At 42.4% G+C, this 27,814-nt stretch overlaps 1 protein-coding gene across 2 annotated transcripts in view; it reads right to left on the bottom strand.

The window, feature by feature from the left end:
• TPH2 (tryptophan hydroxylase 2) overlaps positions 1–27,296 on the bottom strand; it is a 95,871-nt gene extending 68,575 nt beyond the window's left edge. The window contains exons 1-5 of one of the 2 annotated variants that reach the window (XM_039221427.1): positions 27,192–27,296; positions 24,317–24,469; positions 21,546–21,729; positions 21,343–21,443; positions 15,966–16,033 (exon numbers count right to left, since the gene is read on the bottom strand). In XM_039221427.1, the coding sequence (XP_039077358.1) occupies positions 15,966–16,033; positions 21,343–21,443; positions 21,546–21,729; positions 24,317–24,469; positions 27,192–27,296 (611 nt within the window). Of the gene's footprint in view, positions 1–15,965; positions 16,034–21,342; positions 21,444–21,545; positions 21,730–24,316; positions 24,489–27,191 lie in introns of both variants that reach the window. The other variant, XM_039221426.1, reaches the window with a different exon arrangement.
• Positions 27,297–27,814: the final 518 nt, after the last annotated feature.

Below are 27,814 nucleotides of genomic sequence, written 5' to 3'. Positions count from 1 at the left end.
TATTTACATCAAGATGGCAACACTTGCAGAAACACAAGGCAGATTGTGCTCTTTGAAAACAGTTGGACCTCCTCCGTGGCAAGAACCAAGCAAAGCAGAAGGTAAACAGAGAATTGGTTAAAGGGACGGGCGAATCTGATAGAAACAGTTAGGAATGAACTCATTTTCTATTTGCTTTCACTACATGCTCCTCGAGCCAGGAGATGACTCGCTTATTCAACAGCTGTTTATCTGCCTGGGATAGACTGTTCCTCTCCTCTCTGCCTCATCTTTTCTTCCTTCCTCACCTTTGGCAGTTCTCTCTTGATTGACACTTCCACCTGGGGGCTTTGCAGAAGGCAAATGAGAAGAGATGAAGTGTAAAAATCCATCAACTTTGCAACTCATTAGCAATTAGCAGCTCCTCTACGGGTTTGGACAGGCCTTTGGAGGAAGAGTCTGGAAACTTAAAAGCAAGAGGTCTCTATCTCTGTCCGTCTTGACTTGCGATGCACGCACATGCCGCCCTCACACACACACTGTCCTCCTCAACAAACCATGTGCTGCATACCCTGAATTCTGCATAACTTTCAGGGAGCTTCTGCAATCCACCCTCTTTCCTTCCCATCCAAGAAAACATTAGAAGAACATAGAAGAGTATATGTGCTGCCGAAGCGAGCACAGAAGAACATAGAAGAGTAAGACTGACATTATGCTAACATTAGAAGACTAATCTTCCTTTTGATCCAATGTAACTTTTTTTAAAAGAAACATTCACCAGTCACAAAATTACTATCAACTGTTACCAAGAATGTTACACTTCTCACAAATGAGGGGTGAGTTGGTCACTTCTGACTCTCATGTCACCGGTGAGCACGTCATCCAGGACTGTGCTGGTTGGTGCCACCTTCATGAAACAGTATCACCTGCAACCAGGTATCTCCAGAATAGAGCCGTAAAGGTCTTTGACTGTTCAACAGAAAGGTGGCTTATGCTTCCGAGACTGGAAAAAATGTTGCCACAAGCCAGAACAAACAAAATCCTGCAAAGTGGGTGGATTCCATTAAAATTTAACCAAAAAGCAATGCTCTTCTGATTTCCAAAAGTCGATGACAAAAAGTCTAAGGCTCCTGAATCTGATAAAATTAAACTTCAAAATTCAGACCATAAAGGACACTCAATAATTTAATGATGAAACACTGTCAGCAATACCAGGTGTAATGTATCCAAAAATATTACTCTACTAAATCTACACCCCTGTTACAATGTATGCTTCTTGAAGGCGGGGGGCATTTTTGTTTAGTTGGTTCATTGTTGTACCCCTGTCACCCAGAGCAGAGCCTGGAATATATAGGTGTTCAACAAATATTATTTGTTCAATAAGTAAACCAATCAATCAGGCTAAAGCAAACCACAAATTTAAAGGTTGAGAAAAATTATAGTTATGTATCACAAAGTCTGGCAGATACGTATTTGTCTTACTCCATCCACATTGTCCATGCAGAGCCCGACACGAGGCTCCATCTCACAAACCGAGAGATCATGACCTGAGCTGAAACAAAGAGTCAGACGCTTAACCGACTGAGCCACCCAGGCGCCCAACCCTCCCCCCCCCCCCGCCTCATATTGTAATTGCTATAGAAAAAGCAAGTCCAAAGACTTTGAGATTTTAGTACATTTTCTGGTAGCTTCCAATTATCCCTATGCACTACATACTTTATATGGAAGGGGCTCTTTTTTCTAATGTTCTTAACTCTGGCTTCCCAGGCATTGTCACCTATCATACATGTAGCCTAAATTGTCATCAGGAAAGAAAGCAGCATCTACAAAACTCAAAGGGATGTAAAAGCCAAACTTAGCTGAACACAGGGAGGTTTCCTTTGCTGCACATCTTAAGGAATGAACTTTCAAAGATATTTTCAAAGACACAGAGCATGATGATTGAATGCTATTTTTCTAAAAAGAAGGTCACAAATCAGTACAGTGACATAACAACCATTTGAGTTATATCAAGATTTCAAACCATTCGAGTTGTCTGACATAAATAAAGTGGCTTGACGAGGGGTCATTTGGTAAGGAGACAGGCAGCCCGAGACCGCTACGTAACACCACAGAGTAAACTTAAAGGCACAAACTCATTTTCAGCCAGTCCCCTAGGCCAGTCAGGTAAAGAGCATTGTTGATCACATATTTTATTTGCTTTTGCAAATGAGTTTTGCGCACATGAATTTTCACAAATGAGTCTATGGGCCCTAAGGAACTTTCAGATGGTGGCAAACAAAAACGTTAGTTTGTTTTGTTCACATTGTTAATATTGGGGCTGCCTTTACAAGAGACATAATGAAAATAAACTATTACACCTAGGGAGCCTCAGGGAGAGTGAAAATTTAACTCCTGGAAATTATTTGTTTTTATTTGTCCTATGCACCCCAGGATAGGGCTTCCCACCATTTTCTCACCTTGCAGAAAGCCCTCTTCACATTCTAGAGGAGTGATTTTCTTTCGCCAAAACTATCATGATATTAAATACAAACAGCAACAACAATGGGTCTAACAGCCATCAATGCGTGCCTGTTCAGCGTACAGAAGGAAGTGGAACTCAAGAGAATACAATCCAGAAAAGAGCTGCAATTCAATAGCAGCCAACAACATCAGGGCACACTGGAATGGAGAGGCCCAGCCAGGGTCTCCGAGGGCTCCAACGTAATCCCATACATCTTACATCACGACCAACAGGGACCAAACATTACTAATTACTAGGCCTCCATGTCTTTTAGTGGTGGATGTGGGAATACGGTTACCTTACAGTTCCTACCCCTCAGGAAATTGATAATAGCATTCATCCATTCATTTAACTGTAACAATAACAGGAATGTAACAGCATGTCACATGGATAATGCCATATAATGGTCACCTTATCGAGTAATTAAATGGCTGTTAGTAGCCCTATTTGATTGTTGAGGAAACTGAAGGTTAAAGACATAGTCATCTGTCCAAGATCAAATAGCCAGTAAGCGGCACAGCAGCGACTTAGAGTATGGAAGGCCAGTTCTAGGGACCCCACTCTTCACTAACACTCCTCAGTGAAGATTCTAAGGACCTAATGTGTAGGAAGCATGGAGGCTGGACTCTGTTGCCTCATCTGTAACTGAGGGAAATAAGACAACCATACAGGGGTGCCTGGGTGGCTCAGTCAGTTGAGCATCCGACTTCAGTGCAGGTCATGATCTATAGTTCATGGGTTTAAGCCCCACGTCAACAGCTAGCTCAGAGCCTGGAGCCTGTCTTCAGTTTCTGTGTCTCCCTCTCTCTCTGACCCTCCCCTGTTCATGCTGTCTCTCTCTCTCAAAAATAAAACATTAAAAAAAATTTTTTTGTAAAAAAAAAAAAAGACAACCATACAATGCTGAGATCACATGATGTCATCTGGAAAGCACCTGGGCCCATGCCTAGACCCTAACAAGTACTCAGTATAGTTGGATCCCCTCCTCCAGCCAAAAAGGAATGAATAAAATTTCATCACTTCCCTGCAGAGTCGGAAATAGGTCTGGAGACAAAACAGCACTCTTCTGTATAAATCCATTCACCTCTCAGACAGGACTTGTAGAAAGTCATTTTAATCCTTCACGTTCCTGGAAATCATTTTAAAGTAAAGCACTCATACCTCATTCCCCGTGAAAGAGGTTAGAATTTGGTGGAACTGCTGTCCTTGTCAGTAAGTGACACCAGGCCATACTGTGCTAATGTTTTCCCCAACCGTGGGAGCCACGTTACAATCAGACAACACCCTCCTGGGACATTCACGCACATCTAAAATAACCCGCCAAACCCAAAAATTGAAAAGGAGAAACCTTTCCACATCAATTTCCTCTTTTGTCTTTCTTTCAGTTCTCAGGCTCCCTTCCTTTCAGCCATTGAGCTGAACTTCAGGTGGAGAGAAACACTTGGCATGAAAATGATTCTTCCATAAAGCCTGACATCTTTTAAAAACTTCCAAGACCTATGCATTTCAAATATGCCGAGACTTCTGTAGAGAGCAGAATAACTTTTTAAAAACCCAATCATTTAATTCTGCTGCTCTTGTTTTCAACTTGTGTTTAATATCATCGATGTCAAATGGAAGTTGCTATGTAGATTGAAAAGAAGAAAAAAAAGGTGTGGCCTCCTGAGCAGAGAAAGATATTTAGATTCTCCAGAAGAAGCACTCTTGAAAACCCTAATGTGACCTTCCTCAGAAACCATTCCAGTCGTCTGGGAAATGACCCCAGCACAGCAAATATTTGGTTTTGTTCTACTTTTCAATTTACCGCTCCATTTCAGAGAAATTAAAGCATGAACAACTGGTGTTTATGCAGGAGTCACAAAGTACCCAAACAGCCACATATATCTCAGTTTCATTCAAAACCTGGGAAAGCAAATCAATGGAGGATAATGGAATGGGATAAAATTAGCTCAGTAGGGGATAAAACATATTTGCCTTCTAAGTTGTGTCTTCTAAAAAGGCAGAGAAATGAAAAAAATTAAAGCTTGGGTCCACATCACAACAAAGCCCACAATTCATCAAGGTAACCATCTGCCAACAAAACTGATGAGGAAAGTAGAAGTAAGGGTAAAAACTTGCAACACCGCCCCATTAAGTTTTCTTCCCTGTTAAGAAAGCACAACTTTTCCCTTTCATTCTTCTCCACCTTCTATTCGTGATGTTTCCGATTAAGATTCGCCTATCTAAAAATAGTGTGGCACTCACCACTCCTGTTAGTAATGTATTCCTTTTAGCTACATTCCGAAACCAAGCAGGATCCATAAATCATGCCTCTTCTCACATGAAATGAGAAATGCTACGGCCAACTGAAATTTCTAGGAAGGTGGAGAGGTGGAGCCACCACAGTTATATTTCTGCAAGTTGCAATAATTGCAAATGCCTCCTAGGAAAGACACGGTGTTGGCCATCCTCCAGCTCAAACAAAAGCTAAGTCGTCACAGGTTCCTGATGTCGGGAAACCCCGGTGTACACTATTGTGGGCACAGAGAGGTAAGAGCATGGTGGTGTCAGCTCTACCAGTATCCACCAAACAGTTCTCCCGGGGGCCTGGAGCCTACCTGTGTGTCTGATCCGTCCCCTTCCTGCCTTTTCCTTGCAAACCTAGGGCTAGTCCTTCAGTCATGTAGCGCAAGAGGAAACAGAGAAGACCTCCCGAGAAGCAAGATGTTGGCTTGGAAGGCACATCCGTTCTATATATCTATTCAACGTCTCCCAGTGCTTGGCATTTCAGTCCCAGCGAGTTGTGTTGACATGTGGTATCTGGGGCTGTGGGTGGGGGAAGAGGAGGGTGGCAAAAAATGCCCTCCTCTGCTTTGGTGAGGAGAGGAAGTTAGAATCCCCGCCAGTCCACGCTGAATGAGAGGATTCTCTCTCTGATGGAGTGGAGTAGAATCCTCACAAGCTCACCCAAACTGAATGTGCCTGCTGGGCTGGTGATTGCACTTTTCAAATATGCTAGTGCCCATGTGGGGCTGTTTTGTTTTAGAGTCTCTGTTTAGCTGTGTACTTACACACACAGCAAACGAATCACAAAGGGTGCAATTCTGTTAAGTCAAAAAAGCAAGAAACAAATAGTCTGGCGACTAGAAAAAGCCAGAGAGGGACAAATCCCCGGCAGTTTTTCAAGCTTCAGCGCAGCTGTGTTTACTTCCCTCCATCATCTCTCCCACGAGGGGCAGGCCTCGGGCAAGACAGGAAGAACAACAGTGCCTGGCAGGCCTGGCAAAATCGCTACACAGGCTGGGACATGGCTCTGCCTCTCCGGGGCCGGGTACAGGTTCCTGACACCCTGTGCCATGGCTTAGCCTTGAAGTCAGACTGGCTGGTTTGAGTCCTGGCTTCATAAAGCCTTAAGGGAACCAAACACATACAAGAACTGTGCGTTTCAAATATGCGGAGAATTCTGTAAAGAGAATGATTTTTTAAGATGCTAAGTCTTAGTTCTGTGACTGCTATTTTCCACCTGCGTATGACACCACCGATATCACATGGTGGTGTTACAGATGTGGCTTCTTTAAAATTTTTTTTAAATGTTTATTTATTTTTGAGAGACAGAGAGAGACAGAACATGAATGGGGAGGGCAGAGAGAGGGAGACACAGAATCCAAAGCAGGCTCCAGGCTCTGAGCTAGCTGTCAACACAGAGCCTGATGCGGGGGCTCAAACTCATGAACTACAAGATCATGACCTGAGCTGAAGTCAGACGCTTAACCGACTGAGCCACCCAGGCACCCCTAGATGTGGCTTCTTGAGCAACAATGGAGAGTCTTTAAGAGAAGTACACTTGAGAGGCCTGGGAGCGACCTTATCCAGAAACTATCCTGGTCATCTGGGAAATAAACCCAGGCCTACAATATTTGCTTTTCTCAACTGATTGCTCAATTTCAGGGAAGTTAAAGCATCCACAGCTGGTGCTTATGCAAGTTACATGATCAGCTGTGTCACCTTTAGTAGATTTCTTAAGGTCTCTGAACCTCAGTCTTCTCACAATCATCATCACAATGAACATGATAATGGCACCTACCCCAAAGGTTTTTTGTGAGGTTAAATGAGCAAACATAAGTAAAGTGTTGAACACGGTGCCCAGCACATGGCAGGAATTTTACCAAAAGAAGCAAAAACTACCCGAACATGCCAACTGAGAGGTATCTACAGTGGACACTTCTATCACCATCAGCCGTTCAGGGATTAGTCCAACACATGCTAGATGCAACCCGCACCCTCCAAACTTAGCTGAGACTCGCTGGTCTAGGAAGACCTTGGAGAGGGCCAACTTTTCAACTGAAGAAGCAAGCTGCATGCAGGAGATACACGAAATGAAAAGTGTACACACACACACACACACACACTCTCATACACATGCACACGCATATATTTTGGAAAAGCTCCTTTAACTCAGCCCACCATGGAGCCTGAAATTCCCTAATTTATTCACTCCTTAAGGTCCTTTATTCGTTTTAAATAAGCTTAACCAATGATTACACAGAATAGAGGAACCACCAGCTCCTTCACGCATGATAATAATCATATCTATCATAGATTCAACCCCAGCTTACAGAAGCCAGCACCTGGGCCCTGTAATCGCTGCTAATCCTCCCAACCATACAAGGTGGGTAAATCTTGTGCCCAGTTTAAGGTCAAAGCACTGAGACCCACTGCTAGGAATTTACCCACGGGATACAGAAATGCTGATGCATAGGAGCACATGGACCCCAATGTTCATAGCAGCACTCTCCACAATAGCCAAAACATGGAAAGAGCCTAAGTGTCCATCAACGGACGAATGGATCAAGAAGATGTGGTTTATCTATACCATGGAATACTACATGGCAATGAGAAATAATGAAATCTGGCCATGTGTAGCACCATGGATGGACCTTGAGGGTGTTATGCTGAGCGAAATAAGTCAGGCAGAGAAGGACAAATATCACATGTTTGCACGTATAGGAGGATTAGGAAGAACTTAACGGAGGACCATGGGGGAGACGAAGGGGGGCAATGGTGGGGGAAAGGGAGAGAGGCAAACCATGAGAGACTCTTGAATGCTGAGAAACAAACTGAGGACTGATGGATGGGGGGGGAGGGGGGAGATGGGCATGGAGGAGGGCACTTGTGGGGATGAGCACTGGGTGTTACATGGAAACCAATTTGACAATAAACTATTTGTAAAAATTAAAAAAAAACAAATATAAAATTATTATGTTGTAGAGCTAAAATTAACATGCTTTATGCCAATTATTTCTCAGTTAAAAATATATAAAACTGGAGAAAAAAAGAAGCACTGAGACCCAGAGAGACTAGGTCAGTACTCATGGCCCCCTAGTGTGCAAGTGGTAGAGTAGGAATCCAAATCCATCTACATCTCGCTCCAAAGTCTATCCATTCTGCCACATGTTCTGCCACACCTGGGCTGCCATGAGGCTGACTTCTACAATAATACGTTAGACCCATTGTGGCAGAGCTGTTCCAGAGGGTCTTGAAGAAATAAACTTGAACACAACCTCTGTATATGGTAGCCAACCTCCTTCACCTCCAGTGAAGCCTGACTCCTGGCCTCCATCCCCATATGTCCTCTCCCATAGTATAGCAATTTGGGCTATGAAACCAAGAGAATGTATCAGGAGGGTGGTAGGTCTCTTCTGAGGCTACGTTATAAAGGGCACGGTAGACTCTACCTTGCTTTCTTTTGGACCACTTGATTTGGGGACCAGCTGCCATATCTTGGGGAAACTTGGCAGCCTTGTGGAGGGGCCCATGTTGTAAGAAACTTTGGCCCCTTGCCAACAGCCATGTGTGTCAGTATACTGGAAATAGATCTTCCAGCCCTCTGCTTTCCCTGGCCAATACTTAGACTCCAGCCTATGAGAGGCCCCGATCCAGAACCACCCAACTAAACCACTCCCTAATTCCTGACCCTCAGAAACTTTGTGAGATAGTGAATGTTTGTTGTTTTAAGCTGCTCGATTTGGGGGTCACTTGTTATATAGCAATAAATAACGAACAGAGTGTTAAAAAAAAAAAAAAAAAAAAAAGGCAGACAATTTCAGAGCCTAAAGAGAGTCTTGGCCACGGGGAATGGAGAAGGGTATTAACCAAAAGGTAATAAAAAGGTTTGGAGCACGAGGGTAAACAAAAAGGAGAGACCAGTTGAAGTGAGAAAAATTATAATAATATTAGCAAATACTTATGCAGCATTTCCTACATGGTCTTCTAAGTGCTGTTAATATATTAGCTCACTTAATCCTTTTAACAATCCTAAAAAGCAGTAGTAGAGTGCTCCCTATATTCCAGATATGGAAACCGAGGCACAGAAGACAAATCATGTGCAGGAGTCACCCACCTGCCAAGTGTTTAAAGCCGGAAGTCACCCCAGGCAGTCCAGTCCAGCGTCTGCGCTCTTAACACACACCACACACTGCCTCCCAGATTGAAAGAAAACCCAGAGAAAGCAACCGAGGCCCTTCAAGAGGGCCAGGTGTCTGAGCAAACCCCAGGCTTTTGGTCTAGATTCTTTGATTATTGTTTCAAGAGAGATAAAACTAAAGTACGCTGTATGGCAACATTCCATTGATTTCATTTCATCCTCAAAATACTCCCAGGAGAAAGGCAGAAGGGGTATTATCATCCCCAACTCACAGAGGAGAAAACTAAGGCTGAGAGATGGACGCAACTGGTTCCCTGAATTTGAAGTCAAATGAGTTTTCTTGGCAAGTTAGGAAATCATCCAACTTGAAGCAAATTCTGACCGTTTTTGAAACTCCCGTTTACCTTACCCACTGATGTTGCATTTACCTACTTACATTTCAGATTCCATGGACTGAAAATAAATAAATAAATCAGAGAGGAGGCAGCCCCTTGAGAAGGACAGGAGGATCGTGTACCACCTTAATTTCAACCACAAGAAAGTACATTCATAACAGACCACAATCACAATAATATTCAAAATCAATTTAAGCAAACAAGAGTGGCATAATTAAAGTCAGAGCTCGGGGCCTCTTTCCAAGAGAGCAAGATGGATTGAAGTAACTCCCACCACCCCCACTCAAAATATAATTAAATATGCATGCATACTGTTGAGGAATAATCGTTATAATAGCCCTCAAAGAAAAACGTGTTTATTTCCAGTCAATTGAAAAAAAAATGTATTGCTGATTTCCCTTCCCCAAGGATCTAGCAGTCGTGGAATCTACAGAAATGCAGCAAAGCTAATGCCAAGGTTAAAATATGAAGGCACCAATGACAGAAAGCTGGATGGCTTCAGACAAACCTAACAGCTACCACATCACAATCATAATTTTCTCTTCCTCCACATGCCATCTGCCCCCCACACACTTCCATTTTCTCCAAACTGTCTGCACGCACATCACACCACCTAATCACGGGGTACTTCTTTTTCTGTTTGTCCAAGAATTTCTTCTCTTCGGGTAGGAGAGAACAGGGGGTGATTCGCATTCTCTCACACCGGGTTTTGGAAACAGTGCCGTCTCAATCCAGGGCGTTCATTCTCAGGTCTTCTAGGGAGAAGTATTTGTGCTAATGAATGTTTTCCTCTGCAATTATTGGTGAGGTAATTAGGCCTTCCCGACACTCGTGGCCACACGGCTCAGGCATGTCTGCAGGCAGTGGTGGGCCTCTGGGTAATCAATCATGTTTCTCAGCAGCGCTGTCAATCAGAGACTCGCCCGAGTGGCACCTATTGACGGTTCTCAGCATGCCGGCACCTTCCCAGCTCCCTCTCCTCTTTCGGGTTCATGGTAACACAGGCTTGGAGCCTGCTGTTTTTTCATCATAGACTGGAATTTTTTTTCATTTTCTCTGCTTGTGTTGATTCTTTCCCCCTGCTTTATCCTTTCAAGACTATCACAGAAAATACAGTATTCAACATGAATCCCCCGGAGGGCTTCTTGGCCATGGTTTCAAGATCTATTATTCTGTATTTCGCTTCTTTTCCCTCCCTCTACCTTCAGCACCTCACACTACATCCTACCAATGCCTACAACAACCCCAACCATCTGTGCCCCATCTTTGTCTGTATCTCTGACCACATATTTGACCTGCTCAGGGTCCAGAAAGCCTTAATTATTAAGGCGAAGTGAATTGCTCTCTGCCTGTCATAACGGCCCCTAATTTTATCACCAAACTAATTTGCTGGGACTTCACATGCTGGATTTTTCAAGACTACCTCAGTTTTAACTAATCTGCCTCTCAGACCAGAGATTCTAAGCTGCAGTTTGGAAAATCAGATTGTAGCATGCTGCCAGAAGCCACTCTAATGAGCTTATTTTAAGTGATTATTGTGTTGACATCTTTTTCCTTTGTTCTCGGAAAGCCATCAGCGCTAGAAAAATACCTATTTCGATTAGAAATCGCATCTTCATTTTTTGGAAACTAAAAGGAAACCGAACTTACTTCATGGCAAAGTGGAGAAAATGGTCCAGGCCCACCTGGGATTCGTTAGCACCTGTGTCCCACACTCACATGCACCATAACCCAAGCTTGACCCCCAGCCCTCCATGGGCTTGTGTGCATGCTCCAACACACACACACACACACACACACACACACACACACACACACAGCTAGCCCTTAGCCATCCTCAAACTCATATTCAGAGAAGCCACAGCAGCAATGACATAAAAGGCATTAAGGACTGATTCTTTTCTCTCTACTTTCCACAGGTCCTGGGTTTGTGCTTTCTAGATCTAAGCACTCCTGATAGGCACCTTCCTCATTCTGTCAACTTACAAGAAGCACCAAGGCAAGTGACGATCTGTATCTGTATTTGTGGCAGCTTCCCCCCCCCACACACACACAAATGGGACTATGATTGCTTTCTACAAAATCTTTCCCTAAAGAAGGATGTTGCTCTGCACAAAAAGCTTTGGTATAGGCAACAGTCTTTAAACGGGGAACGGAAGTTGTTTTCATCCAAGGATTACTTCTTGCAACATTTGAGCTACAGTATTTGTTAATTAAGGTGGCAGCATGGTGTTCACATAGCTAAAGAGCTAAACAATAGTTCAACTGAAAACTGAAAACAAACTGTGGCAAAGGGGAAGGGGGAAGACGTCATAATAATAAGTGACACTTAGGATCACAAATCGTGTGCCAGGTTCTGTGCTAAACACGACACATGCCTTCTCTTCGGTAATCCTGAGTACAACCCTGAGAGATGGGTCATATTTGGAGACTCACTTTCTAGATGATGAAACAGGCACAGTGGGGTTGATTACCCAGCCAGGAAGCAGTGGAGTCAGGACTTGAACCCCAGACTGGCTCCAATGTTCGAATCATTTTGTTGTGTTTAATCTCTTTGTTGTTAGGGTAGTCAGTTTGGACTCAGCACTGCCCTGGGAGAGGGTTATAATGCCCCTGGATTCCAGACTCTCGTAGGCACCCTTTGGTTTGACTCTATATCCACCAAATAACCTTCAGGCTAACATTTAGCATCTCTGGGGTCATGACAACAGGGAGTTTTGTGAGTCCTATGAGAGTAGTTTCTCCCTGTCAAATGATGAATTGGCGGTTTCCTGCCTACCTCAGCCTCTTGAACATCCAGTTACTGAGTCAGGGCCCTTGAACTTAAGTACTCCCCCAACCCTGTAAACAGGGGCCAGATCTTGGAATGTTCCAGCTCCATCCAGAGACTTCTCTGTATAAAATCTCCACCATTTCCAGCTGGGGGTCCTGCAAGTCTGTGTCCTGCTTCAACCGTGTTTGAATGGAACAGACCCAGGCTCCCACCACCCTTCAACCTCTTTTCCAGTCATAACCTTTGGAACTATCTTCTCAGCCACCCTCTATCTCTGGAACCAGCCAACACCATCTTTTGGGCATAGCCTGTTCATTGCCCACCAACGCTGAGCTCCCAGTTTGGTCAGAATTATTCCACCGAGGTGGAGGCCACTGTCAACGGCCCGGTCAGCATGCATCTGCCCACCTCCTGCACCTACCTCTCTCTGGGCTTCTATTTCCTCCATGCTGGTGTGGCTCTGCAAGGCATGGGCCACTTCTTCCCCAAGTTGGCTGACGAGAAACATGAGGGTGCCCAGCACCTCTTGAAGAGGCAAAAACAACACAGCAACCTGGCCCTCTTCCAGAACACACTGAAGCCATCCCAGGGTGGGTGGGTAAAACCCTGAGTGCCATGGAAATGCCATGGTTCTGGAGAAGAGCCTGAAACAGGCCCTTAAAGATCTCCTCCCCAGGTTCTGCCCACACAGCCCCCAGCTCTGTGATTTCCTGGAGAACCACTTCCTAGATGAGCAGGTGAAACTCAGCAAGAAGATGGCAACCACCTGACTAACTCCACAGGCTGGCGGCCCCCAGGCTGGGCCAGATAGTTATCTCTTCCAAAGCCTCACCCTTTGAGAGGCCCCTCTGGCATCCTCTGGTGCCAAGGCTTCTGCCTGAGTTTCTCCCTGCAGCCACTAGGCAGCTTTTTAACCACCGTGGGACCTTCTCCTGAGTAGTGGACCAAATGGAAACAATAAGCTTTTTTGCAGGAAAGAAAAATCACCATTTCCAACCACCAATTTTTACTTTTGTTTTCCATAGACACCACACCTCAATTTTCCTCTTTAGCTAAGGGAAAGTGGCAAAAGCAAACTCCTGTTAGTGCTTTAAGAACCTCAGCCTCCATCATTTTCACTACATGTTCTTTCCCTCTTCTCTCCATACCAATATATTTTCTTTAAAACCAAAACACTCCCCATTATTGATGTTCCTTGAAGGTGGTTGACTCATATACACCAATTCTATTAGAGTCACCACAATATCAGCTTGCTTTGTCTAGTTTCTGGAATTTACCAAGAAGAAATTAGTAACATTTGAGATAGATCCTTGATCACTATGCTAACAAACCCCCCCCCCACACATATATACATACATATATTTTTCACAGATATAACACATATAGCATCTATGCATAAAATACATATTTATCCATTTGTGTTATCTTCGAAAAAAGGCTCTGCCAAGCACTAAGCTTTTATAATGTCCTAGGGAGTTCATGTCCTAATGACCTGGCCCCCCCTTCTAAGGACCCGTGTATGACTTGATTACCCCAAAGTCAGTCTGTGAAACAAGAAGAGCCAACCATAAGACTCACAATCACTTGTCAGACCCTGATGTGAAAAGGTGAGCTCACACCATCAGAGTCCTCTCTTAGCAATTTGACTGGGAAACAATGGGAGATGGGGCTAGTGAGTGATGGTGCTGAGGGTAAAAAGGGGGCATGAGGTTGGGCTTGAGCCAGGACAAGCCTTGTGCTACTGACATTGTGAGAGGGTGGAAAGTCACAGTAGGCTAAAGGCAGTCACAAAGCTGCTTATAGGGGGGATGGGGGGCGGGACTTGGGTGTCTCTGTCGGTTAAGTGTCTGACTTTTGATTTTGGTTCAGGTCAGGATCTCAGTGTTCGTGAGATCAAGCCCCATGTCAGGTTCTGTACTGACAGTACAGAGTCTACTTAGGATTCTCTCTCATTTTCTCTGCCCCTCCCTTACTCTCTGTCTCTCCCTCCTTCTCTCTCTCAAAAATAAAATAAATAAAATTAAAAAGAAAAAAGAAGAAGAAGAACCTGCCTGGAACAGAGGAAATAAAGATGGAGTAGACAAGGGCACTTGGGATGCTCAGTCAGTTAAGTGTCCCACTCAGGTCATGATCCTAGGGTGGTGGGATTAAGTCCCACATCAGGCTCCCCACTCGGTGGAGTGGAGCTTGGGATTGTCTCTATTTCCCTCTCCCCCACTCACTCTCTTTCTCTAAGTAAATAAATAAACATTTTAAAAAATGGAGGAGACACATGTGGAAAAGTGTGTGCCCAGTGATTCTGGTTTTGTTTTTTTTTTTAATGTTTTATTTATTTTTGAGAGAGAGAGAGAGACAGCATGAGCAGGGGAGGGTCAGAGAGAGAGGGAGACACAGAATCCAAAGACAGGCTCCAGGTTCTGAGCTAGCTGTCAGCACAGAGCCCGATGCAGGGCTAGAATCCAGGAACTGTGAGATCATGACCTGAGCTGAAGTTGGACGCTTAGCCAACTAAGCCACCCCAGGCGCCCAGTTCTGGTTGTTTGTATCACAAACATGGTGGAGAAAGAACAAAGGGTGTCTGGGTCTTGGGAGGAGGAAGGGAAGAGCCACCAAAGCATCAAAGGAAGTTAGAAATGAACCAACAACTGACCCAATCAGAGGTGTGGTGTGGGGTCCTTTGACTTTGCTTTAAGCCCCTGTGTGTCATTCTGAAAGAAAGAAAGAAAGAAAGAAAGAAAGAAAGAAAGAAAGAAAGAAAGAACGAACGGAAGGAAGGAAGGAAGGAAGGAAGGAAGGAAGGAAGGAAAGAATAACACTGATATTCTCTAAAACACACAAAATGTCTGAAATTCTCACCAAGGAAAATTTGCCCCACAGGACAGTCAAACTTCTCGAGCACTCACAACTAAAGTAAGAAAGAATCTCTCCTATAGGGTATGGATTTACATTTTGTTCAGAAGACAAGGTTCATGTAGCTGATCACATCCAAGACAAAGGAAAGGCGGCACCATAATGGTCTATGAGTTTTATTAATGTGAGCAGAATACACACAGACCTAACATCCACTCCATTTTTCTACACACGGCCTGCAGTCAACACATGACATTACTGCTGGTCTCAAACATCTTGTCACTGCCACTTAGCACCAGGCACTATGCATGGTCCTCACCCAAATCCTGAAGTTCCCCAAATTCATCCCAGTCCTGATCTGGGATTAGGTAGGAAACTCTTCCATAAGCCTCCAATCTACAGGGAATTTCCCTTTCCATGTAAAGCAAACACATGTATTTTTTATTAAGGCTGCTTACATGAAGCCTTGTACCATTCCTGCTGAATCTTCTACTTTCGCGGGGGAAAGTGGACACTGAAGGAGGTTACTGACAAGTCAAATCAAAAGTAAAATTAAAACACATTTTCTGGGGGCGCCTGGGTGGCTCAGTCGGTTAAGTGTCCAGCTTCAGCTCAGGTCATGATCTCGCGATTCGTGAGTTTGAGCCCCAGGTCAGGTGCTCCCAAGTTTGTGTCTCCCTTTCTCTCTGTTCCTTTCCCACTCACACTCTGTCTCTCTTTCTCTCTCAAAAATAAATAAACACTAAAAAAAAAAAATTTAAACACGTTTTCCAGACCCTGCAGAGTATATAAAAATGGCTCCTTGCCTTGGCAGAGCAGCAAAGACAATGGTGAAAATGTAGCGCTTGGCATGTGACCTGCAGGTCTCATTATTTTACAATCATACCTGCATGTCAAACATCAGCGTTGGCATTTAAACCCTACAAAGTTGGTGAGTGTTTAAAATGGCTCATGCCTGCCTTCTGCAAAAGTTAACGTGAAGAAAAGACAGATCTGTTTAGCACAGTGTTTTCGCTAATTAGCCAGTAACAAGTCGCAGAAAAGAGTAACACAGGTACTTACTATTTATAACCCATGGCCACATCCACAAAATACTTTCTTCTCTGTCGATAGACATTGTCCTTAAATCCCTTAAACAGAAAAGAGATTAAGTTAGTTAACCAAAAAGGTAGCTGCAGAAGGCCTAAAAGAAAATCACTGCGGAGTTCTTAAGTGTTCACTTCAAATGTAAATCCGATCCTTGGATGACCATCTTGATGACAGAGGCAGAAGCGAATTGTGCTTACAGTAAAACCTCATTAAATGTGGGTTGTACTAATTTGGGATACGCAGGAATTCAGGCTAAAGCGAAGGATACCCTTTGGTTTTCAAGTGTCATGTACATGTAATAGATGTTAATCACAAGGTAATCTTATCCTGTTTGTTAAAACAGGTCCCTTTAACCTGCTTATTCAGTAAGTTAACCCAAATGTAATTTTGTGTAAATAACCAGTAAGTGCACATTTATTAAAAATTCTATTATTCAGAATAATCACAGAACCCCAAAACTAGCATGAATTAAAGAGGTTTTGCTGTTTTTCTAGGAGTATAGCCACACAATGCAAAATCTATCATAAGGGACTCATGCACAGCATAGTAAGTTGGTTCCATTCCACACGGACATCCCGTAAAGGTGTTTACTCTTTAGCAACTTCAAGACTTTTATCCATCATCCTGCACCCGGGAAATTAAACATCCTGTCTGTCATTGTTCTATCAGGAAGACTACTGACAGGAACCTCCTGGTTTACTCAAGAATCTCTCCTCTTGTCAACAGACTTTCCACTCTCTTTTCCTTCAGGTGCTTTCAATCAATTCTTTCTGGGGTTGTTTCTTCAAACTACTGGAAACCCAGAAGGAATTGTTTCAATTTAACTTCTTACGTCTGCAACCCCTGCAACCTTAAAGGGTAGCCAGGAAGCAAGGGCCACTCTGAGAAGGGAGTCCAGGCAAGACCAGCCGCTGGGATCCCGGGCTCTGAGGGCAGAGCTGGGCCAGGCCCACAGAGCCCTAGACTGCCCCTGCTGTGGCTTACACACTTCAGCAATGGTGAGCTGGTCCAGAGGAACCTCAAACTCAGAGAAAATCATTCTGTTCTCTTTTATGGTTGAAGGCACACCGGCCTTCAGGACTGTCTGAGGTAAAGAACTCCCTCTGCCAACAGCCTTTCTCTCAGAAGAGCATCCTTAATAGCAGGAGACAGACAGAGTGCCCTGAGATCACCCAGACACGCTGCAGAAATGAAGTGCCCGCACTGGAGAAGCTGGTGCTTTCTTTCACCTGCTATGAATTGGGAATTTTCTAACTGGTGCCCACAGGCAGGCTTGTGAAAACTTATAATGCGCATACACAGAATGGTGTGACCATAGCTACCACATTCACAAAGGTGTCTGTGCCCTAAAAATGGGTTGCCCGCTTTAGAGCAGAAAGTACAAGTTTCAACTCACTAGTCATACCCAAGCAGCCCAGGATGGTAAAACCGGAAAGTTCCAAGGACCTTTATTTACTCAAAAGGAAAGCAGGCCGTGACGAAGGGAAAAGAGTCATGTGAAAAGCACAGCACCTGCCAAACCAGACACCATCCTGCAAGCATCGTTCTCTGCTGGGCTTCCCGAAGATTCTCGACTGCCTCTCCTTGGCAAACACATGCACCTTTTCCCATGTATGCAAGAGAGTGATTTACTCATCATGCCTCATTAGCCTCATATAGCAGTGATTATCCAAATGCCACTGGTGATCTAGCGCTTCTAGGATGGAGCTGTGGACTAGCAAAATAAAAGAGACCCCCGCTACACCAGTGAGTACAGAGACAAAGCATCCCTTGGCCATCTATTCTGGACTGACGGCAGGGATAAGTTATCAGATAAAATAAGGGGCACCCCTGCGATATTTGGAGCGTATTTATACTAAGAAATTATTCCTTGTTTACCTGAAATTCAAATTTAACTGGGCATCCTATATATTTATCTGCGAAAGCTGGCAACCCTACTCCTCAGCGAATATTTGTCACATACCCATCCTTCCTCTCTCAATTTAAATCGAGAACTGAAGACCCATCCAACATCCTAAGGAGCTCAGCCAAGTGTGCGTTGGCACTCAAGCAGATATCCCAAAGAGTTCAACCTTGGTGAAATATTAGAATCCCCTAGAGAGCTTTAAATAATACTCCAGGGTACCTGGGTGGCTCTGTCAGTTAAGAATTCGACTCCTGATTTCAGCTCAGGTTGTGACCTCATGGTTGGTGAGATCAAGCCCCGTATTGGGCTCCATGCTCAGCGTGGAGCCTGCTTGGGATTCTCTGTCTCCCTCTGTCCCTCCCCTGCTCACCCATGTGTTCCTTCTCTCTCTGTGTCTCTCTGTCTGTCTCTCTAAAAAATAAATAAAATTTAAAAGAAAAATAAATAAATAATACTCCAAACCTAGACACATTCCCAAAGGTTCCGATTTAAGCCCTCCAAGGTGAAATGGTGGCCTCAGTACTTTTTTTAATTCCCCACAGATTATCTTAATGGAAAGCTAAGGTTGAGAATCTCAAGGCTAAAACATGCATTCTCCAACACTAGAGCTCGTTAGGATCTCCTGCAAATCCTCTTAAATGCAGATTCTAGGGTTCATCCTGAAAGTTTCAGGGGACTGAACCCCAAGGAATTGCATTTTTTAATGAGCACTTTTTGGGTGGGCCATGAATCATACTTTGAAAGATTCTCCCAGTCCAGATCTTCACTACTCAAAGTGTCACACACCTCCAGCGAAAGCCTGGGAGCTCACCAGACATGCAGAATCCCATGACCCCAATCTGAACTTTGAAAAGACCCTCCAGGTGATTTGTTTGTCCATTAAAGTTTGAGAGGCACTTACCTAGACAGATATTTAACCCTTTCTAGGGAGCCTCAGCAACCTGACTCTCCCATCCCAGCTCCTTCTGAGCCAACCAAGAGCAAGAATGCCATCCTATGATGAATGGATAAAGAAGATGTGGTATATATATACAATGGAGTATTACTCAGCAATCAAAAAGAATGACATCTTACCATTTGCAACTACGTGGATGGACCTAGAGGGTATCGTGCTAACTGAAATTAGTCAGAGAAAGACAAATATCATAGGCTTCACTCATTTGAGGACTTTAAGATACAAAACAGATGAACATAAAGGAAGGGAAGCAAAAATAATATAAAAATAGGGAGGGGGAGATAAAAACATAAGACTTAAATATGGAGAACAAACAGAGGGTTCCTGGAGGGGTTCTGGGAGGGGGCATGGGCTAAATGGGGAAGAGGCATTGAAGAAATCTCTTGAAATCATTGTTGCACTATATGCTAAACTGCATGTAAATTTTTAAAAATTAATAACAAATTTAAAACATGAAAGAAAAAAAATGCTATCCTCACTGAGATTCTTCCCAGGCACCAAAAGTCCTTAGACAACTTTTTCCATGATCATCAAATAATAACCTCCAAAAAATACCAACTTACCAATACTAGATTTTGCATAACGAACATGTGGTGTGCTTATAAAAGAAATGCATGTGATTTTAAAAAATGACAAGTAAGTAGGAGATTACTAAGCACTTGCAATTATTTCAACTGGCTGCACAGAAAATAAGAGAAGGTATCATAAAGTAGGTATAATTAGGAATAACAGAACAGAATTAAACACAGAAAAATTCACACTGAGTATCGGAATAAATTTTTTTTCATAGCAAGGTCAGTGGTCTCTGTGGCTGCTCCACTAACAAAGCTGACCCCCTTTCTCCAGGTCAAGTAATTTAAAAACTAGACTAAGGGGAGCATTTGGAAATACGAGCTTAGCAGAAAATCCTTTACCAGCCAGGCATTGATCTGAGTGATTTAATACAGCATTTCCATCCCTGGGATTAGCATTTACTTTTGCCAAAATGCTTCCCAGTTGTTTTATTATGAAGGCTCTTCAAACGCCCTTTGGAGCTCAATAAGAATTTTATTTCCACTTTACATAAAGAATTTGAGGTGCAGAGGTAAAGGGACTTGCCAAAGGTCATCCTGCAAGTTAATAGCTGGTATCTGGAAAGTCCCATTACTGCTAATCTCTTAAATCAGGCATCTGTGCTCATTGTGACTCCTCTGGAAGTGAGGAAGGGGGAAATAACAAATGGATTATTATTAAAGGCACTGTTGAGTGTTTTTCTAACATTCAGGAGCCTCACACGTGAATTACTGTGAAGTATTCTGAAATTTTAGACGGGCAAATGTAACACACCGCGTTTTTTAATAAATTCAGCTTCTTGAAAATAATGCAATTGAATTAGGTCTGTTCAATCATTGCCTGAATGGTATCTTATGAATTGGTATATTGTGCCAAATGACTAATTCGATTGAAAATTCCCCTCTTTGTTGAAGTTGTCATAGTTTCCTCTAAAGCAATGGTTCTCAAACTTAGATGTGGGCTTGTTAAAGCAAACCCTCCGGTAATGCTGATGGGGCCAATCCTGGGACCACACCTGGAGAACCACTACGTAGAGTATAGTCACACTGTCACACTTCCAGGTTTCTTCCCTTTGAATTAAAGGAATATCTGTACACCATTACCCTCAGACTGCAAAGCCCTTCTATAAGCATGACTGATTTGCTTGGGTTTCACTCTTTTATCTACCCACTTTTAGACAAGGGGCACTGGGAAAAAAGTGCTTGCAACAAATGAGTACATTGCTTATTTCTCCCAGACTATTAACTATACTTCATTCTGACCATAAAGAAGTTCCAAGTCTCTTGTGTTAAATAAAAACTGATGTAAAGGGGGAGTAGGAAATAATGGGAAATGCTTACCTACGTATCATATTTCTTTACAGGTGGTTGTTTTTATCGGAATAGAAGAGAGATAGTGGTAAATAGATTCAGGGTAGGTGTGGGGAAAGATGTGTTTTCCATCACAACCTTATTCTAAAACCCTCTGCCTTTCCATTGAGACTGAAGCCCACCACATTACTCTCCTCCTAACTACCTCCAGTCAAGGAAAATAGCAAGGAGAATTTTATTCTCTCACTGAGCCCCGTAATGACTAGTCCTCTCTGGTTTCTCAAAGGGGTGATCCATTTCAGTTCTTCGTTTTTCCAAGGGTCACCATCTGCAAGTATATCTCAGGCTGTCTAATGCTACAGAGATATTTTCCAAGGTTTTGAACCTCCTCCTCTATCCGACCCTCTTAAGAACAAATGTTATGTGAGAATGCCATCCTTCTAATCTGCTTCCGGCCGCCGCATATGAACAGGGAAACTTTATCATTTGAAAGTCTGCCCTCCGTTATGGGGAATAAATAATAAATTGCTCTACAATAAAGCGTCACAGCACACAACATGGCACACTGCCTGGCACATGCGAGGAGCTGGAGGAGCATGGATGGAATGGATTTTGCTGGACGCTTACCGGGTGGTCGGCATCAAGCTCAGAACCATACATGAGAACTCTGTGAGAGCATTTGTCTAACTCCGAGATCTTCCGGGGAAACCAGGGCACATCCTCTAGCTCTGTTGAAAACACAGTGCGGGTTCAAAAATATTAGCTCACAGATTGTACTTTTCCTCTTTTCAACATTTCTCAGATTGCTAAATCACCCCACAAGGCCTTGCCTTCTTCCTCTGTCCAAATGTTCTCCGGCGGATTCAGCGTCACAATTGTACTTTGAAATTTCAGCAATTGAATGAGCTCGTTAAATTCCGTTTTGCCACATTCACAGTCCACGAAGATTTCAACCTCTGAACTTCTTCGCCGGGATTTTCTGGACTCGATATGAACCATGTTGACATGTTTCTCCTGTGGAAATATAAGCGACATCTCTAAATTAGCCTCAGGGCACAATAACAGGGACACCACGGGCTGTTCTTATTCAACTCTTAAGGACAGGTGCTGAGTGCCCACAGAGGATGAAAGACCATCTCCTTGCTCTCTGGTTGACTAAAACACGGAAATGTTTCCAAGTGCTGCCTCTGTTAATAGGAAAAGACACTGTATATAGTTTTTCCCGTCTTATTTTTTTTAAAAAAGAGGGCATAGAAGAGCATATAAAGGGCCCTATAAAATATATTATAATTATGACATTGTTTTCCTGAACAGCCCACATCCTACTGGGGGTGTGCATGGCTATTTGGGGGAGGGGGAAATTAGCTTATCATATCATCATATGACCTCCAGATTTATATTTTTATTTTCATATGTTTCCAAAAAAAAAACATAGCTAACCTTGAACCCGATTTTATAGCTGTATAAGTTTTCCACCATAAATTAAAGTTTAAAATTCAATAATCTTTGAAAAAATAAGTAAGTAGTACAAATGGCAGGCAAATGAGGCAGACATTGGGCAGGTGGTATGAAAATGACTGATAACTGGGAGACACAAGCCAAAGTGTAACCCATATTGTAGGAAAAGAAAAGGAAGAAAAGCAGCCAAGAAAATATCTCTACAGGCAAAAACAAAAACAAAACAACAACCAAAAAGCACACCTAAAAGGGACCATTTATTCACTCTTCTGTTTCAGCAATCTCCAGACTAGCTCCTTGCAAGGATGCATCATTGCAACCATCACCCCGTGATGGATTTCAGGGGTAAAAGTCTCCTTACAATAAGGTGTTCAAGGGAGGACAGCAATTTAATACTTTATTGATCAGGTTTAAATTTGCCCAGTGATGCAGTCCACCCTTCCCCTGAGTTAAGTGAAGGCTAACTTCTCCTCTTCACCCTACCTACCCATAAATAAGCCAAAACCTCCCCATCGCACCAGATGGTATACTGCGATTATCAATTCACGTTTCCTAATACAATCCTGGATGGTCTCAGAATTTTCAGGACAGGAGCAGGGTAGGTGGTTTCCAGTGCCAGAGGAAGATCAAATCAAACAGCACCCTGCCCTGTATAAAGAAACTAGTCCTGTGACCAGGAAACTAGATGCTCTCTTTTTGTTTTTATTAACCTTTACAATAACACTCTGCTTTCTAAATTGGCTGATAATAAAGGCAAGACTAATATTAAGGTCAATGGTCTTCCCACACATACTGTGTCACTTTGGGCTTTTAATGTCCACTGGTTGAAGCGGAGTAGGTATTTTTAGACAAAGGAACTGAGGTTCAGATGGGTTAAGTGGTTTAGCTCCAACCCTATGACTAGCTGATGGCCAAGTAAAAACTCTGGGCTGCTAACTCCTTCTCCAGGGAGTCTGGTCTGCCTTTGGGCACTGAATGGAGACAACATTGGATGATATAATTATGTGTAAAATATTTCCCCAGATTTCCATTACCACTGTTTATGGTGCCTGATCCTTTCTTCCAGGTCAAGAGAGAACAAGGAAATATTTGCCAAATGAGGCTGCTAATTCCCCCTGTATGGTCATCAAAGAGACCTTACAATAAATAGGCGTCATATCTGTACACTTTACAAAGCCCTTTCACTCATATTAGTGTGTCACAACAACCTTGTTTGCTAGGAATTATTATCACTACTTTACAAATGAAGAAATTGAAGCTAGGAAGCAGCTAGTGATTGGCCAAGCCAGGAGAACACAAGCCTGAATTCTCTGCCTACAATTCCAATCACCTTTCCGCCATACCAGCAGGCTCCAGGCACCACGCAGAGCTGGGCTCCCTATCTTGCAGCTCAAATCAGCAGCCAGTGCCCCCAAGGAAAATACATTTGTAAGGAACGATGCTTGCTGAAGGGTAAGGTAGCCATCAGGTCTACCCTGGTAAGAGGGCAATACTTTTTCTGGGCTTTCTAACCTCCCCTTCAACCAGGCTCTTTCTTGAGGGTTCAAGCCACCAACCTGGACTTGGAAAAAAAGGCTACTGCATTTCTATGAAAGAAAGAGAGAGCTAGCCCTAGCTTACATATGGGGAGAGTGACTCCTCTTTCCAAAAGACATTAAGTTCATGAAACAATGAGGCGTAGGGAATGACCGATTGCCTTTCTTTATGCATCTCATTTTAGTCCGTAAATGTGCTCCTAAGACATACACACAATTCAAATGTTAACAAATCAAATAAGGCTGCAGGCTCTTGATATTTAAAGATAGCCAGTTGGCTCCTCTTACGTTTGCTTTTTCAGGTGTGAGGCTCCCATTTTTAATTAATTTAATTAATTTAATTAATTTTAATTTCTTATCCGGCAGTAGTGTGCGGAATTCCTAATCGGCTAATTCAGAATTAATAAAACATAGCTGACACAAATCTGCTTATTTCATTGTTTGGCAGATACACTTCCCTTGTGAAGCTTCATGAAATTTGGTTTCTTTGAACCTTGGAACACATTATCTGGAAATGGATTCAGTGCTGTTTCACAGCAGAGGACGGGTTTGTAATGGGGCACACATGTGGTCGCTTTCAGAGTTATGTAATGATGTTTTATATTTACCTGAAAGAGTTTCAATGCTTTTACCAATCCGCCAACTTCGTTTTTCAACGAGAATACAACAGCTGTCTTGCCACCTTCAGGACCGGTTTCACTTTTGCTGTTCCCCTTGCTGCCTTTTTTATCATCATTTTTGCCAGAGTTAGCTTTATTTAGCTTCAAGAAGGTAGAAACACACACACACACACACACACACACAAATATTGATTAGGATCCAGAATTCTTATTAGAGTTTTTGTCAGATATTCCACTCATATGCTGGAAGCTACAGCAATCATGTAAACTCAAAGAGAAGCCACTACATCACTCATAACTTTCAATCATAAATACTGGTCTAATGTACTCTGGGACACTATTTCCAAATGCTCTATGATACCCTCCAGTGGTTAAAATCTAATCCAGGGGGATCAGATTTGGTTCACTTTATTTAATAGCAACAAAAATCTGACCATCATAAAGTCTCATATAAACATAATTCCTGCTTTTCTTTCTAGGTTTATTTTACAGCATGAAATTCAGTCTGTTAGCCTAGTTGCATACTATGGAAACTATAGTAATTAATAAATAAAACAAAAATATGACCAAACATATTTTTCACAATAATTTTAGTTTCAGTTAAATCTTTAAAGTAAACTATCCATTTCATTCTGAAATATGTGAGGACATGCACTGAAATTGATAACCTTACTTTATACAGTTAGATCCACATTGCCAATGTGAATCTATCTGCACAAGTTCAACACAGAGGAGCATATTCAATAAAGGCCATCTGTGTCAGTGATGATATCTGAAAAGCGGCTGTTCCAATCCACCCACAAATAAAAGAAAAAAGGAAGGAGGGAGAAAGAAAGAGACAAAGAGAGAAGGGAAGGAAGGAAGGAAGGAAGGAAGGAAGGAAGGAAGGAAGGAAGGAAGGAAAAAGACGGACAGAAAGATGGGCAGGAAGCCAGACAGATAGATGAAATCCAGTCAGAAAGACGAAAGAAGGAAAGAAGGAAAGAAGGAAAGAAGGAAAGAAAGAAAGAAAGAAAGAAAGAAAGAAAGAAAGAAAGAAAGAAAGAAAGAAAGAAAGAAAGAAAGAAAGAAAGAAAAAGAGAGATGAAGGAAGGAAGGAAGGAAGGAAGGAAGGAAGGAAGGAAGGAAGGAAGGAAGGAAGGAAGGAAGGAAGGAAAACTAGCTAATCATTAGAAGCAAAAAGTAAAATCTGAAAAACTGAACATGAATTACACTTTATTAGACATTCAAGATACTGTAATACAGGACTAATTGATGACTATGAGCCCTATTGGTTAAAGACAAAAAATGGCAGATTTCAGATACTTGGATCACATTGTCAGAAATAAAGTAAAAGAGCTGGGAACTTTCAGGTAAAAGACAAAGTGAAGTTAGGTTGTACTTTTTTGTGTTCTTTGCATGCAAACGAAGACTTGAGCAAACAGAGAAGTTTCTCCCTGGCAAGTAGGAAGATAGTACAATCAGACCAGTCTTAGGAAACTGAGTTTTCCATGAAACTGAGAAAAGTACATTTGATATATACCCAGTAAATAGGGACTTGCAACTCTCTCCCTCTGATTTCCCTACCGGCTTTATTTTCACAGGCTTCACATTTTCACATTGCCTCACTCACCAGATTTTTATATCATGGAAATGAATATTTTATTATATGACTTAAAGGAGAAAAAGTTTATGCAGACATTGGCATTTGACAGTATGTTTAGTCATTAAAGGCTCAAATGCCATAGTGCTCTCAACATCTGCCTTCTCCTCAGCACCTAACACACAGATCTTATCTATTTAAGTAGAATTTTTTATGTGAAAGGGTCATACATTAACCATAACTCTGAGTTCCCTGTTTTGCTTCCCTCAGTTCATTATGACTTCAAAATTCCTCAATGTAATATCTCATCCAAATATTCATGATATTTAGATGTTAAAAAATCTATTTACATTTTTGGTCTCATTTCCACAAATGCATTTAAATAGTTCTATAAAACTTGCCCTGATTAGTTTTCAACATTTTTAGTACTAATAATACACCAGCACAATACCACCTTCTGGCACATGTTTGTAGCTACAATAATAAAAGAGAATTTTCTGTGATGCAGACTGAATTGTAATTGGTTTTTTAAACTCTGATGTTATAATAATGAAACAGTATTTATATTTTTAATGACTAGGAATCTGAACAGATTTTTCTGTTCATTGTCTTTTTTATTAAATCATGTGACTATTTCCTCAAATCAGGATCTAAAATCCTATAAAATGTTACCTTTTTATATTGTTAGTATTTTAAATCAAAAACTATACTAAATACTGAAACAAGTGGTATATTGTTTTCATTACTTCACCAATTAAAATGAAAAAAAATGGAGTAATGAGGAAAGGAGGAAAACTTTTGAAAGGAACTGATCTTTCTTTTATTCCAATAATCAGCACCTATAGGCGAGAAGAGGAAACATTACTTCTGCATTTAAAAAACAAGCTTTATAGATGGTTAGAGATACAGGAGACACAATAATCTTGCAGGAATCACAGAAATCTATTTAATGTCTTCTCTCTGTTCCTACTCATAACATATGGCCTTTCAAAATTCTACACATTCCTACAACCTCTTGTTTTTTATGTTCAGGAACTTCTTTACTTTCTACTTATAAACTTTGAGGAAAGGAAGTTGAGAACACAGTGATCAGTACACCGGCATTACTTTATGGAGAGAGAAGAAAGACTGAAGGCAGACAGCAGGGAAGCAGGGTATACAGATGACAGCAACAGGTTGAGGTGTGTATGCTTCCTCTATATCAGGTGTCCCTATGGCAAGGATAAATCGATTGCTACCCTAGAACACACTCCTCTAGAGTTCCAGCTACTCAGTACTCACTGTTAAGCTGCCAAGTAGCTGGTGCTCTTCGGGCACTGCTGAATCCAGAGAAAACCCTCTCCTTGCCCAGTATTTACTGGAAAACATCATCATTGCCGGCTGCATGGATCCCGATGCAATTTTCTTTCTCTGCAGCAGGGGGACTAGAGGGGCAGTTAGCAGCTCTGGCAGAAACAGAGAGGAAGGGGTGTAAGACAGCTGCCTGCTCCAGGCTCTGTCCACAGCCCTGGTGCTGAAGAAAGAGCAATGAGAATCGTCCCCTCCCCAGGCTCCTTTATATGAGTGACTGGGGACTGATGGAAGGCTGATTAGAAAGAAACTCATTTCTGGCTGCTGATGGCCACAATCAGATTACAGACCTGAAGCCTGGGGTTATCTCTGCTCCCGGTGCGGTTTGTTTCATAGGTCGAACAGTCGTTTGGGAGTGGGTGGTGGAGAACGATACATAATGGGATGTTATTTGTAAAAGAAAACACCCGTCCCCTGACGTTAGCTCTCATCTCTCAAACCTGCTACTGGCAAGCTAACCTCAGACTTTAGGTGACTATGAGTTCAAAGGTTTTGTGCTTCCTTTCCAAAAGGAAAAAAAAAATTAAAAAGATCAGCACTGTTGAATCTTTAAG

This window comes from Hyaena hyaena, unplaced genomic scaffold (genome assembly GCF_003009895.1).
Source record: "Hyaena hyaena isolate Hyena2069 unplaced genomic scaffold, ASM300989v1 scaffold_990, whole genome shotgun sequence".
In the NCBI taxonomy this organism is placed as follows: Eukaryota; Metazoa; Chordata; class Mammalia; order Carnivora; family Hyaenidae; genus Hyaena; species Hyaena hyaena.
This window is presented reverse-complemented; position numbering and strand designations above follow the sequence as displayed.